General features: G+C 36.7%; 1 protein-coding gene across 4 annotated transcripts; it reads right to left on the reverse strand.

The window, feature by feature from the left end:
• Positions 1-6,198: 6,198 nt before the first annotated feature.
• On the reverse strand, positions 6,199-15,206 carry LOC127854098 (uncharacterized). Of its 4 annotated transcripts, XM_052389092.1 has the most exons (4): positions 15,039-15,206; positions 8,799-8,943; positions 6,972-6,995; positions 6,847-6,876 (listed from the first exon to the last, which is right to left on the reverse strand). In XM_052389092.1, exons 1-4 carry the CDS (start codon positions 15,128-15,130, stop codon positions 6,862-6,864), a joined length of 276 nt encoding a protein of 91 aa, XP_052245052.1. In that variant the 5' UTR covers positions 15,131-15,206; the 3' UTR covers positions 6,847-6,861. The 4 variants fall into 4 exon arrangements, with proteins under 4 accessions (XP_052245049.1, XP_052245051.1, XP_052245052.1 ...); XM_052389089.1 differs by lacking the exons at positions 6,847-6,876; positions 6,972-6,995 and adding an exon at positions 6,199-6,402; XM_052389091.1 differs by lacking the exon at positions 6,972-6,995 and having other exon boundaries at positions 6,786-6,851.
• Positions 15,207-15,767: the final 561 nt, after the last annotated feature.

The following is a 15,767-nucleotide window of genomic DNA, read 5'->3' on the forward strand; positions in this document are numbered from 1 at the left end:
TTTAGTCACTGTTTTCCAGAAACATAATAGCATGTCTCTGAGAGAAAATTTTATTGGACTCTTTATACGAAATACATGGCAAACTGACAAACATAAAATGTATGTAATTAAATGCCATTTCTCGAATCCAAACTTGATTCTCAATTTTATTTTGAGACAGAATTTCTTGCTAGGTTCACCCAAAGGTCACATTATAAATCTACTTGAAACTTGTCTACTTCTTTCAAAACCTGCAGTCATACATAATTATACATCCTTCGGTGTAATTTAAAATTGTGAATATCCAATTATATTGCCAATACCATTCGTGACCGACAAATTGATGGTATTCCCACATTATTATAGATATGTATTAAAACTATGCATATCCTATCTGTTCAATTATTTATTTATCTTGTAACTATGTTATGTTGATGTAATATTGAAGAAACAAATTTACAGTGATACAACGAATTCTTTAGAAGCCTAGCTCTACTGGGATTTGAACCCACACCTACAAACATTAGAGACATTAATGAGAATGTTCATGCGTATAGAGGTGCGTAATGTATATTGTATTCATAATGATTGTATTGCTACTACTTATTTTCCCTTTCCTGATTAAAGTTTCCTATGTACGTCTTTTCTCGCCTTAGCTGTGGTTTAATTAGTGCAGTTGTCAGTTACTTGCAGAAGTTTGTCCATTTAGTACTAGAGTAATGTTAAACCATCTAGCCCTGGAAAAGTGTGAGTTGTTTTACTTACCGCCGTGCTATGATTGGAAAACTGTGAAAATCCCATAAAAAAAACAACAAAATGTTTCCCATGGACAACTTTTGATAATACTTAAAATAAATATTTTAATTGGCGTTTTTAAATACTATACTATGTCTTGTCAAACCTACCATGTAATAAATACATAACTAAAATATATATAGATAATCTTACTTTGGAAAATATTAAACCATATCAATGATTGATTATAAATGATATGCCCCTTCAACTTTACATACCCCGGTACACTATTTTGTAATCAATAGTTAAAAAATAGTTGATATAAGTGAAGTTTGGAAATAAACGTGGAATGCTGGGAATCATTTTCCTATGGACACGTTATGTTTAGAACTTCACTTTATCTCCTTGTATTAACCCATTAATGCCTAGTGAACTCTCCCATCCTTCTAAGTTGGATCAATTTATTTCCAAAATTAGGGATGTCTAGTATATTTATTTCTATATTTAGAACAATTCTTACAGAAATTCCTTTAAGCAAACAGTGTAGACCCAGATGAGACGCCACATCATGCGGCGTCTCATCTAGGTTTACGCTGTTTGCAATGTCCTTTTTTCAGGACGCTAGGCATGAATGAGTTAATTTGGTGACTATTCATTGTAGCAATGTCAAAGTAACTTAAATTATTTTTCTCCTCATATTTCTTTTAAGTCTTTTTGCTATACCTTTTTGACAGACACAATAAATCTATACTTTTAATCAGTGTGAATTATTATTTCCAAATTTTGAGTTCTATATTCTAAAGTGTCTTATAATCCTGATCCTGTATTGTATGTACACGCTTTAGTACATGCTTTAGTTGTCATACTTGAACATTAAACAGTTTAAAGCCAATTGATTCCTATCATCTTTAAATCATGTTAATACTAGTCTACATTTGCATCTAACATAGCCAATTTGATAAATTGTTTGAAGTTTCCATATTTTTTTATATTTCATTAATTTCTAACATCATGTGCTTTGCGCAAAAATTAAGATTGAACTATACATGTATGTGCTGTTTGGTTTTGTTTGCCTTCAAGCCCGCTACAAGTTTAACTGGTTTTTTGGAGCCTTTGTGTTGCAGCTCTTGACTTGGTCTGCACAAAACTAAAGGACATTGTATGAATCTCAATAGCATTAGCAAAATTTAATGGGAATTTCATAATGGAAACAATAATGTTTACAAAGAATGATTGTTTATTTTTGGAGGACATCACCAAAACTGGTCAGGTAATTAACTTGATGCATCAATACATATACACAGTAATGGTAGCATCGGACTTAATATGTACAAGATAGTTTTATTGATAGTCGCCCTTAAGTTCCACTAAAATGGTTGGAAGTTTGAAAATTTTGCAATTCTCCGTCCTGTGACAACTAAACATGCAAAAGAATGGGCTAAACATTTGATAATTGATAGGCAATGTAGAAGGCAACAAGACCTGAATTTGTGAAACACAATGCCCCCAGCTACGATTTGAAGACACACAGCAGCTATTTGACAGAAAGTCCAAGGCCCATTACTTGGTCACAAATCAATGGACCGAAACTAAACTCACACTTCATTTGTTAGTCATGTAGGTTGACTCACATACCAAAAATAAGGTAAATATCTCTTAGCATTTTGAAACAAGGGCTGTTTGTAAAACATGCATGCCCACCATATGGGCTGTCAGTTGTAGTGGCAGCCATTGTGTGAATACGTTTTTTGTCTCTGTGACCTTGACCTTTGACCTAGTGACCTGAAAATCATTAGGGGTCATCTGCAAGTCATGATCAATGTACCTATGAAGTTTCATGATCCTAGGCGTAAGCTTTCTTGAGTTATCATCCGGAAACTATTTTACTGTGTAAAGTCACAGTGACCTTGACCTTTGACCAAGTGACCTGAAAATCAATAGGGGTCATCTGCAAGTCATGATCTATGTACCTATGAAGTTTCATGATCCTAGGCGTAAGCATTCTTGAGTTATCATCCGGAAACCATTTAACTGTGTCAAGTCACCGTGACCTTTGACCTAGTGACCTTAAAATCGATAGGGGTCATCTGCCAGTCATGATCAATGTACCTATGAAGTTTCATGATCCTAGGCATAAGCGTTCTTGTGTTATCATCCGGACACCATTTTTCTGTGTCGAGTCACCGTGACCTTGACCTTTGACCTAGTGACCTAAAAATCAATAGGGGTCATCTGCAAGTCATGATCAATGTACCTATGAAGTTTCATGATCCTAGGCGTAAGCATTCTTGAGTTATCATCCGGAAACCATTTAACTGTGTCAAGTCACCGTGACCTTTGACCTAGTGACCTTAAAATCGATAGGGGTCATCTGCCAGTCATGATCAATGTACCTATGAAGTTTCAAGATCCTAGGCATAAGCGTTCTTGTGTTATCATCCGGACACCATTTTTCTGTGTTGAGTCACCGTGACCTTGACCTTTGATCTAGTGACCTAAAAATCAATAGGGGTCATCTGCAAGTCATGATCAATGTACCTAGGAAGTTTCATGATCCTAGGCATAATCGTTCTTGCGTTATCATCCGGAAACCATTTTACTGTTTCGAGTCACTGTGACCTTGACCTTTGACCTAGTGACCTGAAAATCAATAGGGGTCATCTGCGAGTCATGATCAATGAATCTATGATGTTTCATAATCCTAGGCGTAAATGTACTTGAGTTATCATCCGGACACCATTCGGTGGACGGACCGACCGACCTACCGACATGTGCAAAACAATATACCCCCTCTTCTTCGAAGGGGGGCATAACAAACAACAAACGTCAAAAATAAATGGACATGAACAAAACTCAAACTTCATCTGTAAGTCAATGTCGGTAGACTTGCTTTCTAAAACTCAGCTAACTATCTAAAAGCGTTGCATAAAAAAACTTCCCAAAAATGTTATTATAGAGAAAAAATTAAGTACAAGCCCATAACATTGCCAACAATCAATGAACAGGAGCGAAAATCACACTTATCTATTAATCATGTACATGCAGGTAGTCCCACAAGCCAAAAAATCAGGTAAATACATGTATCTGAAAGCGTTTCGTAAAATCCTCCGCAAAAAATGGAAATTTTCCAAGTCCAAAGCCCATAATTTTGCCAAAAATCAATTGATGGAACAAAACTAACACTGCCATATAAGGAAAAATGCCCCGCCCCCTGGCAGCCATGTTTTTCAACCAACTGGCATCATTTTTGAACTCGTCCAAGATATTATCGGGATGAATCTTCCCACCATGTTTCATGAAGATCGGACAGTAAATGTGGCCTCTAGAGTGTTAACAATATTTTACAATAGCCATATAAGGAAAAATGCCCCGCCCCTTGGAAGCCTTTTTTTTCAAGCAAACATAATTATTTTTGAACTCATCCAAGATATAATTGAGACCAATCTTCTGACCAAATTTCATGAAGATTGGACACTAAATGTGGCCTCTAGAGTGTTAACAAGGTTTTACTATAGCCATATATAGCCATATAAGGAAAAATGCTCCGTCCCTGGTGGCCATGATTTTAAAGCAACCAAAACCATTTTCGAACTCATCCAAGATATCATTGGGACAAATCTTCTGACCAAGTTTCATGATGATCGGAAAATAAATGTGACCTCTAGTGTTAACATGGTTTTACTATAGCCATATAAGGAAAATAGCCCCGCACCTGTGGTGGCCATGTTTTTTAACCAACAGGCATCATTTTTGCACTCGTCCAAGATATTATTAGGATGAATCTTCTGACCAAGTTTCATGAAGATCGGACTATAAATGTGGCCTCTAGAGTGTTAACAAGATTTTACTATAGCCTCATATAGCCATATAAGAAAAAATGCCTGGCCCCTTGACGGCTATGTTTTTCATGCAAACGTCACCATTTTCAAACTCATCCAAGATATCATTAAGACAAATCTTCTGACCATATTTCATCAAGATTGGACAATAAATGTGGCCTCTAGAGTGTTAACAAGGTTTTACTATAGCCATATATGGAAAAAATGCCCTGCCCCCTGGCGGCCATGTTTTTCAACCAACCGGCCTCATTTTTGAACTCATCTAAGATATCATTGGGATTAATCTTCTGACCAAGTTTCATTAAGATTGGACAATAAATGTGGCCTCTAGAGTGTTAACAAGATTTTACTATAGCCATATAAGGAAAAATGCCCCGCCCCTTGGCAGCCATGTTTTTCAATCAAAGGTTACCATTTTTGAACTCATCCAAGATATCAGTGGGACAAATCTTCTGACCAAGTTTCATGAAGATCGGAAAATAAATGTGGCCTCAAGAGTGTTAACAAGGTTTTACTATAGCCATATAAGGAAAAACGCCCAGCCCCCTGGCGGCCATGTTTTTCAACCAACTGGCATCATTTTCGAACTCGTCTAAGATATTATTGGGATGAATCTTCTGACCAAGTTTTATGAAGATCAGACAATAAATGTGGCCTCTAGAGTGTTAACAAGATTTTACTACAGTCATATTAGGAAAAATGCCCCGCCCCTTGGCAGCCATGTTTTTCAAGCAAACGTAACCATTTTTTAACTCATTCAAGATATCATTGAAACCATTCTTCTGACCAAATTTCATGAAGATTGGACGATAAATGTGGCCTCTAGAGAGTTAAGAAGGCAAATGTTGACAACGCACAACGGACGACAGACAAAAAGCGATCACAAAAGCTCACCATGAGCACGTTGTGCTCAGGTGAGCTTAAAAAAAACTCCCGGTCGCTAGGCAGAAACTATATCCATTACATCATGGCGACATTTCAAGTGTTCATAATGAAGATTAAGCAGTCCAGCTACCTCATGGTCAATGACACCTCTTAGTCAAAAGAATTATGAATGATGGATATAGCTGTTGCTTACTGCTTTGTTACTCTTGTCACAAAACGTCATCATTAAATTAATGCCAATGCACATGCTAAAGAGTATGTATTACAGCATACAGTTTCATCACGCTGAAATTAATACTTCATGAGATATGCACAATTAGGCTAACTTATGGACATTGGCAAAATCTATATTTGTATTACCTCCCTTCAAAAGTGAGGCCATTAAATCCACATACAACGAAAGAATTCACAATGGCGACTTCTACATCTTTATGGATGTGATGCTGAGGTCTGAACAAGTAGTAAGAATTATGACAGGTAAACATTCAATATGTTCAAGAACACAAAATAAATTGATGGTTGGTAATGAAATAGGCATTGTGTTTTCCCTATGACTGTGTTGTGTAACTTAAGACAACGAGTTGGACAATTTCTGAGATTTTGATTTCTCTTATCCTTCTAGCCTTACAATTCATAAACTACCATGGAGCCAGAAGCAATTTAAGAAGAAAAACACCTTTTTCATGAAAATTCCAAATTCATAGTATAGCATCCCTTTAAGGTGTTTCATTTAAGATCACTATAATAACAACACATGATATAACAAGCAATTTCTTTAATATGCCTTTCACATCTATAAATTAATATTTCAAAGTTTATGTAAAACTAATCCCTGGAGTGTTTCTGTGAGTTAGCGTTGTTTGAGGGGCACGTATCCGGGCGGATAGATGTCCTCCTCGTCCGGAGGAATACCCAGCTCCTCATCTGTCCATTTGGCTACCTGCTCATTGACAGGGTTGGGGTCCTGCAAACAGAAAAACAGTGGACACCTGCTCATTTGAAGGGTTGGGGTCCTGTTAAAATACAAACACTGAACACCTGCTCATTGACAGTGTTTGGTTCCTGTTACCTGTAACATACAAACACTAGTCACCTGCACATTTGACAGGGTTGGGGTCCTGTAAACATACAAACACTGGACACCTGCTCATCAACAGGGTTGGGGTCCTGTTAACATACAAACACTGAACACCTGCTTATTGACAGTCTTTGGGGTACTGTAAACATACAAACACCGGACACCTGCTCATTTACAGGGTTGGGGTCATGTAAACATACAAACACTGGACACCTGCTCATTTACAGGGTTGGGGTCCTGCAAACATACAAACACTGTACACCTGCTCATCAACAGGGTTGTGGTCATGCAAACATACAAACACTGCACACCTCCTCAATGACAGGGTTGGGGTCCTGTAAACACTCAAACACTGGACACCTGCTCATTGACAAGGTGGGGCCTGTAAACACTCAAACACTGGTCACCTGCTCATTGACAAGGCGGGGTCCTGTAAACATACAAACACTGGACACCTGCTCAATGACAGGGTTGGGGTCCTGTTAACACACAAACACTGGGCACCTGCTCATTGACAGGGTTGGGGTCCTGTAAACACACAAACACTGGACACCTGCTCAATGACAGGGTTGGGGTACTGTTAACATACAAACACTGGACACCTGCTCATTGACAGGGTTGGGGTCCTGTTAACACTCAAACACTGGACACCTGCTCATTGACAGGGTTGGGGTCATGTAAACATACAAACAATGGACACCTGCTCATTGATAGGGTTAGGTTCCTGTAAACACACAAACACTGGGACCTGCTCATTGACAGGGTTCGGGTCCTGTAAACACAAACACTGGGACCTGCTCATTGACAGGGTTGGGGTCATGTAAACACTCAAACACTAGGACCTGCTCATTGACAGGATTGGGGTCCTGTAAACATACAAACAATGGACACCTGCTTATTGACAGGGTTGGGGTCCTGTAAACACACAAACACTGGACACCTACTCTATATTAGGATTATTCTTACTTACTAGAATGCTTGGTTTTTTTCACACAGAATATAGATATGTTTAGTAGTCTTGTGAATACCTCATACAATACCCATACAATGTAAATGTCAATTACTCTGTTAGTCTCCCTCGTTAAAAACCTGATAATAACAATGCCTAAAACTAACTGAGGAGCTGCGCCATGAGCGCATGATACGCCCGTCGTTCGCCAATGAAGTAGTAAGGTAATAAATAACCCTTTGAATCATTTTTTTACTTCAGTTGGCAGAAGACAGCTGGAATATTTGTCAAAAAAATATGTTCAACTCACCCATTTGAGTATGTGTGTATGGAATTCCAATGTTCCAGTCAAATCTCATCCAGTTGAATATGTGAATACTTGATAATTTAACATTGAAACATGGTAAATCCGATACGGTAGGACAGTCAATGAAATCACGAAATTTTGACGAACAATTCAGAATTCCGTCAAAAATGAAAGGGGATCAGGGTTTATGAATATTAAGATTGTGTTAAAATTTGAAAAAAATCCATCGAAGGATATTTGAGCTACGGTAGGACATTCAATGAAATCACGAAATTTTGACGAACAAAGTCCCATAACTCTGGAACAACAATTCAGAATTCCGTCAAAAACGAAAGGGGATCAGGGTTTATCAATATTAAGATTGTGTTGAAATTTGAAAAAAATCCATCGAAGGATATTTGAGCTACGGTAGGACATTCAATGAAATCACGAAATTTTGACGAACAAAGTCCCATAACTCTGGAACAACAATTCAGAATTCCGTCAAAAACGAAAGGGGATCAGGGTTTATCAATATTAAGATTGTGTTGAAATTTGAAAAAAATCCATCGAAGGATATTTGAGCTACGGTAGGACATTCAATGAAATCACGAAATTTTGACGAACAAAGTCCCATAACTCTGGAACGACAATTCAGAATTCCGTCAAAAACGAAAGGGGATCAGGGTTTATCAATATTAAGATTGTGTTGAAATTTGAAAAAAATCCATCGAAGGATATTTGAGCTACAGTAGGACATTCAATGAAATCACGAAATTTTGACGAACAAAGTCCCATAACTCTGGAACGACAATTCAGAATTCCGTCAAAAACGAAAGGGGATCAGGGTTTATCAATATTAAGATTGTGTTAAAATTTGAAGAACATCTGTCAAAGGATATTTGACGTAGCGTACAACATTAACAGACGGACGGACGGACAGACGGACGGACGGACAGACGCGGGGTATACCATAATACGTCCCGTCATAGACGGGCGTATAAAAAGTATGTACAAAGGCCAGGTAGCCCATGTGTTGGTACCTACTGTATTAATCACGTGGTAGGTGTGCCTGTATGACATGAGGCCACACCAGAGGACCAGGCCACCCGTGATGCAGGCTGAGAAGTGCCACCACCACTTGGGATGCTTAGGCACCTGGCCACGAACGAACGCTTCGTCGGCCACTGCACTGGAAACATTATAGAAATTATTAATCTATACGGAGTTTTCAGCTAATCAATCATCAGTTATAACACTGTTATAATGATGATTGTGTTTATTCTTAAAGCTACAGCTACATAATTCATTTTTATAAATATCAAACATTTATTTTAAAAACAAGTCCCTGTAATACATGTATTCTTCATGACAATATTTGTATATGATGTTGCTTATTAATATTTTATTTGAAACACACTATTATGTGAATTTGGAATAAGACTGTTTTTATTTTAATTTGTTTTATGTCAAATACAAATTGTTTAGACGATATAACGATCCTTATCATTTGCCTTGCGTCTGTAAGCGCAAAAAATGTGTGTAGGGTTTTAGATGGCAGCACAACATTCATTGAATAATCAGGGCTCGACACTAAAGGTGGTCCGTTGACCCGGGGTCAGTAAAAAAAAGGGAGGACCAGTGAAACTAGAAATTGGGTTGATCCGTCAGACCAGTTAAAAATCCTGGCCAGCTTATTGTGAAATACTGGTGGAAAGCCCTTTTCATCAATAAAACAACTTTATATGTTCATAATTTCATAGTTTTTTTATGGGCCGACTCGAGACGGGGAAAAACATAGCAACATATTGGAAGTTTCAATTTTTCTAGATGCCTGGATGACAAAAACTTGTTGTCACATCAAAAAATCGATTTGCGATCCGCAAATGTCTCCCGAAAATGTCTCCAGACTTCGCTGTAATCGATACACAAATTAACATAAAATTCTAATCGTTCGGATCGGGAAATGAACAAAATGGTATTTATTATTTTGAAAAAGCAGCAATAATCAGCATTTTATCGATCTTAATACCGTCAGAATATACTTTGTTTACCGTAAGAATTGATACTGGAGGACGCTTAATAATGTTTTGATATTGCGAGAGAGTAACCGTGAGTATTTTTATGATCACAAGTTTTTGCGATGTGGAATTTCATTCCGGGAGTGGTTGAACCTACGCCTAAAAAACCTAAAACTAATGAAGAGAAGCTTGAAGTACAGCAAAAATATGAAAGGGATAATGAAATAGTTTAGTAGATAGTATAGTTTTCTTTTTATAAATGCACAATACATTGTGGATAGTCCGGAAAGTAAGTTGAAATTTAGGTAAAATAACAGAGAAATTGTCGGACCACTTGAAATCTTGGAGGACCAGTAATTTCTAAAAGCTGGTGGTCCTTTGGGTCAGTAGGTAAAAAAAGTTAGCGTCAAATTAAGCCCTGTTGATGCAACCGCCACAAGGCCACACCAACAATTCTTAAAAATACAATAAAAGCAAAAAGTATGTACATGTGTATGCCTCAAAATATTAATAATCTAGAATTGCAAGCAGAACTACACTGCAACTCGAATATATAGCGGTCCAACATATTGCAATGTTAAATATCGCGCATCGGTTGGGACCCCATTTTTTCACTGACTTTAATTTTCTGTGTAATCGGATATTCATAAATCCTGTTTGGTCCAAATTGTTTGTCTTCTTTGTGCATCACATTCATTCTTTTGTGCTGTGACAAACAAAAACTCAACTTGTTTAACAGCAAAGGTAATTTCGCGTGTGACCTTTCACAACCTTAAGACCTGAAGAAATCTTGGGGAAGGCTCTGGAATGGTATACAGTTATTGTTTATACCTTAAAAAGAATAAAAATTAATAAAATGAAGCATTTAAATTTCATGTGAAAAATATTTTGTTTAAGTGTGGTTTGATTGATAAATAAATACAATACATTTATGATTTTCACTCTTTGTTAGTCTCACGCATAAAGCCTGAAGATGTGTCCAGTGCTCCAGCTAGGATTTGAAAAGGGCAGGGGGGCTTTTTTGTCAAAAGGGCACTTTCGACGCGCAGTATTTTGTGAAAAGGGCACTTTCGACGCACAGTATTTTGTGAAAAGGGCACGTTCGAGCGCGCGGGTGTTTCTGGAATGCTTTTTATTGCATGTTCGTTTATATGTTATAAATAATTGTATTATTCCCATTATTATTAAACCATTCAAATATAATGTCTACAATGAGAATTAAACTAGTTACAATGTAATAAAAGATTTATGAATTATGAGGGGGGGGGGGGGGGGCAGGGCGGAGGTTCGGGGGGGCAGGGCGTGGCGCCCTTCGATTTAGGCCTAGCTGGAGCACTGCTGTGTCTCATGATTTTTATATCTCAATTCTATTTCAATTTAATCTCGTCATTGACAAACATACCGGTACTTAATTATGAAAAAGAAATGAATATAGTGCAAACATGTACAAATGTAATAATGAGAGAGTAAGTAAAAAATCTCCCAAAAAGGGAAACGTCACGAAAATTCCCCCTCATGATTGAGGGTTGCGACCCGCTTCCCCTAAAATGAATTGAGGGCCCTGTGGTGTTGGTCACCAGCGTAACACTGAAATTTGGCTACTACTTTTTTATTCTCAGCGATCACCTAGCCGGTACCAATACCATTCCCAAAGTAGTGAGGAAAATCACTGGTTAATGCCAGGAAATAGTTGATTTTGCATATTTTACCAATTAAAGTGCTGCCTCCCAGGGGTCAATAGCTTGGAGTTGGATTATTGCAACAAATATTGTCACAAACATACATGAAGTATTGAAAAAAATAGTGCCTGTCACAAAAACATGATGTAAAATAATTATTTAACAGATTTGGGTAATTTGTGTTGCTGGGATTTTGAGGGGAAAAGTGTCACTTTTTACAATTTTGAAACAGCTGAATATCGGCGTTTATTTTGGGAACAAAAACAATGGTACAAAGTAAACTCCTGAATTAAATAAGGAACTCTCAGATTGTATGACTTGGACTTGTTGGACTTGCAAAAGTTGTATCATGGAAATCAGGTTTTTCAACTTTGTGGAAGCGCTAAATTATAGATATCTGAGCAAAACTACATTTTGTACATCAACAAATCTAACTTAATTTTAATTCATGCTATCAGTTTTATGTCATTTTTAATTGATTTATTAAAACGATGTACATTGGAGGACACATTTAACAGGGGCGGATCCAGTATTTCTGGTTAGGGGGGGGGCAGGATATTGAAAGATTTGCTGGTGGGTCCAGGGGGGGTGGATTTTAGTGATTTTGAAGGCTTTGACAACCACTTCTCTAGCATGTCACGCCTTATATACTTTCATCAAAGTACCTTCTTATAATGCCAAAAAAGTGCATACATGTAGTTTATTGTTTAGGGGTCCAGGGTGGTGAAGCCCCTGGAAGCTTCACAATTTTAATGATTTTGAAGGCTTTGACAACCACTTCTCGAGCTTGTCACGCCTTATATACTTTCATCAAAGTACCTTCTTATAATGCCAAAAAAGTGCATAGTTTATAGACCAGTTGATGAGTGATGTCACGCACACATGCAAAACTTAGACTCCGCCCACTGGTTGGCAATAAGAGGTGGAATTCATATAAGCGCATATAGAGAAGGTTGAAAAAATCATCGTTTGTTAATGATAATCATGCATATTTAATATAATTTTACTAATTATGTCTATATAAAACATTAGCAGGCAAAGGAATGCATCTTTGGAACGATTATATTGTTGTTATTATTTGTTTTTACTCACAACGACCTCGGGAGTGGAATACAATCTAAGAGCTCGATATGTGGTTACCACAAAAATCTCTCTACTTGGCACTTCTTCGTGACCATTTTTAGTTAAAAAAAATCTCAGAAATTGAAATTTTTTCAGAATAAATTAAATTTAATGAACGAAAACAAATAAGAATGAAAACAAACAACCAATAGGTATATTTTCTGTACGCAACATAGGGTAACTGATTTGAACCTTTATGTCTGAAAAAACTTACCTTGTTACACATTAAATAAATTGCCTTGACTTATGTAATTGTTTTATTTAATTGTTCACACTAATTTTGACACACTTAGTTGCAGCTTTTATATCCCGGTGTTTAATTGCACCTCTGTTCATCACAAACAGATTATCTTGTTATGATCGGATACTGTCCAGACAATTACAAAGAAAACATGGTGTTATAAAGTAAAACCCAGGGACCTAAACTTGGGTCCCTGAATAAACCACATGTGGCAGACAGTATCTGGTCATTAAACACAAGTTATGATACCTCCATGTCATCTCTTGGCATATTGAGCAGTCATTTAAGCCAAATTTTAAAGCTAAAATTAATACTGAACATTTGCTTCAATAAAATATTTTAACATTTAAAAAATGAAGACTTTTTTCGGAAATGGATTAACAGGAACTATATATACAACATGTATATTAGGCATTTTAATCAAAATAATACATTGTTTAATAACTATAGATTTAAAATATTGTGCAATTTTACTGCTACGCAAGTAAGGTATTTAACGGGTACTGGCAAAAGTAAACTCAGCTATTACGTGTAAAGCTTGTACATTACTGCAGTGTAAGAAACACCATCGTGAACAAAAGCAATCACAATAGGGTAAAACATAATTTCGTTAAATAAATTAAATATGTGCATTTATCATAAAATGCTATATTTTTATCACTCCCTATTACTATTTCAATATTCATGCAAAGACAGTTCAATTTGCATAATATAATCAATTTGCAGAATAAATGTTCCGTTTAATTTCCAAATGAGAATAATTGATTGTAATCCGAAACACGCTTCCGATTTTTAATGTTAACACCACGTTTACAAATGCTTCCAATATACGGTCATCATGTATATTTCCTGACAAAAAAGCGCGAAAAATATGCTACAATGTACAAGTTCAAGGTTTATGCGTGGAAAGTGTGCGTGTATTGATTTTTTGATACAAACTTTGTAGTGCAGAGAACACTGAATTCTGTTGATTTCGGTTTAAAGTTTCTTTGGTATTTTTTAACACAATTATATCGCAAATAATTTTTTATTTCCTCCAAATTAATTTCAATTCAAATATCTTTATCATTACTGTATTTTAGTATAGTAATTATTGAAACAGTTATTGTACTGTATACTGATTAAAGAGAACATCTGGACGGAAGTGTTTGGCGTTATGTGTTGTTTTGACAAAAGGGATTAACATGTGTGAATGTCACTCTGCTGATTTGGTCCATAATTACTGGTAAACATTGTTTTTAATGTCGATGCAACTAGAACACAACTGTGAATATTTAATGCAACTCTCAACTCAATAGTTACCACCTTCTTTTAGCAATCAATGGAATAACCTACCTACGAGGACAAAATAAATGCTTTAATGAGCAGTGAATTGATTTTGTTCCGACAATTAAAACCATTCCTTATGCATTCGTTGAACGTGTTTACTTGAGTAAGTTATGCATTCAGACAGGAAGCGGCTTTCTTTTGATAACGTCAAACTGTCAATTCACACAGATTTCCAAGACTTAATAGGGTCCTCGGTCATTTGTTTACATGTTCAGTATAGAAAAAACACCTGCCAACATGAAAACTTTGGATTAAATTATCAAAATAAAAACAATGTTGCAAACTGTGATTATATTAATTGGTAAGTATCAGTTTAAAGATCGGCTTTTCAATTTTGCCGATCATTCAACGCGACGTCCCAAATCATGCAAATGCAGTGTGTCGCGAAATTTTCTTAATCTCCCTCGGTGTTACTGCACGCATATTTTCAGAGTTTTAATGTTTATTTTGGGTCTTATTACCAATTTATTGACTAAACGAGAGCGCTTTATACATGTTTTACGTTACTGTAACCAGTGTTTTTGCCAACCAGTGAGTGCGCATGCGCAGAAAATCCCGAGTGTAAACAATAACAATCAACTGGTCTATAGTTTTGGGGGTCCAGGGTGGCGAAGCCCCCCGGAAGCTCCACGATTTTAGTGATTTTGAAGGCTTTGGCATGTTTTAATAGGTAATTTAGATCTAGTTAAGTGTGAAACATCAAATGAATTGACTTTACTTTGGCAATTTTGAACGCCCCCCCCCCCCTCTGGATCCGCCTATGTATAATGTTTAATACGCTGGTAGATGCGTCAATGTCAAAAGGCTTGGACACCTATCCGAATATTTCGTCCGAAACACAACAACACTCGATTCAATTACAAAACGTTTCATCATTTGGAATAGTTAAACTTACCCCATATTCCTATTCGGTTGCTTTACTTGACGGACGCATCTGTGTTTTAAAATGCGTTGGCCAGTGCGGACAAATCGCACACATGGGTGCATTTTATTTATTAAGTGTCCTCAATGTCGAATTTGTGGCAATACAAATAAATGTTGTGCGAATAGCAACTTAAATGTAGGTTAACTGAAACTAACATCATAAGGCCTATTTCATCACTGCACCCACTCTCTTACACTGCGGTTCATTGGTATGTTGAGGCGTGGTTATTGCGAGTTGAAACTATTAATACACAAGCTTGCATATTTTATCGATTTCTGATATTTCTTTAATGAAAAAATAAATCAATAATTATAACTCAATTAAGCCGGCTAGCTTAACTGGCCGTTGAAGTTTTGTGCAACAGGCCCTGATATTGGGCACAGTGTATGTATGCTATGTATCCATCTTAAACATGATTTTATTTAATTTAATAAAAAAGAAACTGTTCTAATTCCATACAGTTTCATCTATATATCTTCTCTTCTTCCGATGCAGCACTTCTTCTAAATAAAAGATTTTGTGACAGCGCCTTTATATTGGTTAAGGGGTGAAAACTGTACAAAGGTTCTCAGTTGGGTGTTAACTTTAAAATTATTTACATTGCAAGTTTTTACAGGTGGATAAGGTGGACAATGACAGCCACAGGAGTAAGAGTTTTGAAAACTTGTAACGTGGCTGCCTCGAGTATTTGGGGAGGTA

This window comes from Dreissena polymorpha, chromosome 12 (assembly GCF_020536995.1).
Source record: "Dreissena polymorpha isolate Duluth1 chromosome 12, UMN_Dpol_1.0, whole genome shotgun sequence".
NCBI lineage: Eukaryota > Metazoa > Mollusca > Bivalvia > Myida > Dreissenidae > Dreissena > Dreissena polymorpha.

Excerpts from the sequence above, each read along its gene's own strand:
- LOC127854098 (XM_052389089.1), bottom strand. The coding sequence starts at position 15,130 with ATGCACCCATGTGTGCGATTTGTCCGCACTGGCCAACGCATTTTAAAA. Across the intron at positions 8,944-15,038 it reads CAACCGAATAGGAATATGGG|TGCAGTGGCCGACGAAGCGT; the intron begins GTAAGTTTAACT and ends TAATGTTTCCAG. Across the intron at positions 6,403-8,798 it reads CCTACCACGTGATTAATACA|GACCCCAACCCTGTCAATGA; the intron begins GTAGGTACCAAC and ends TTCTGTTTGCAG.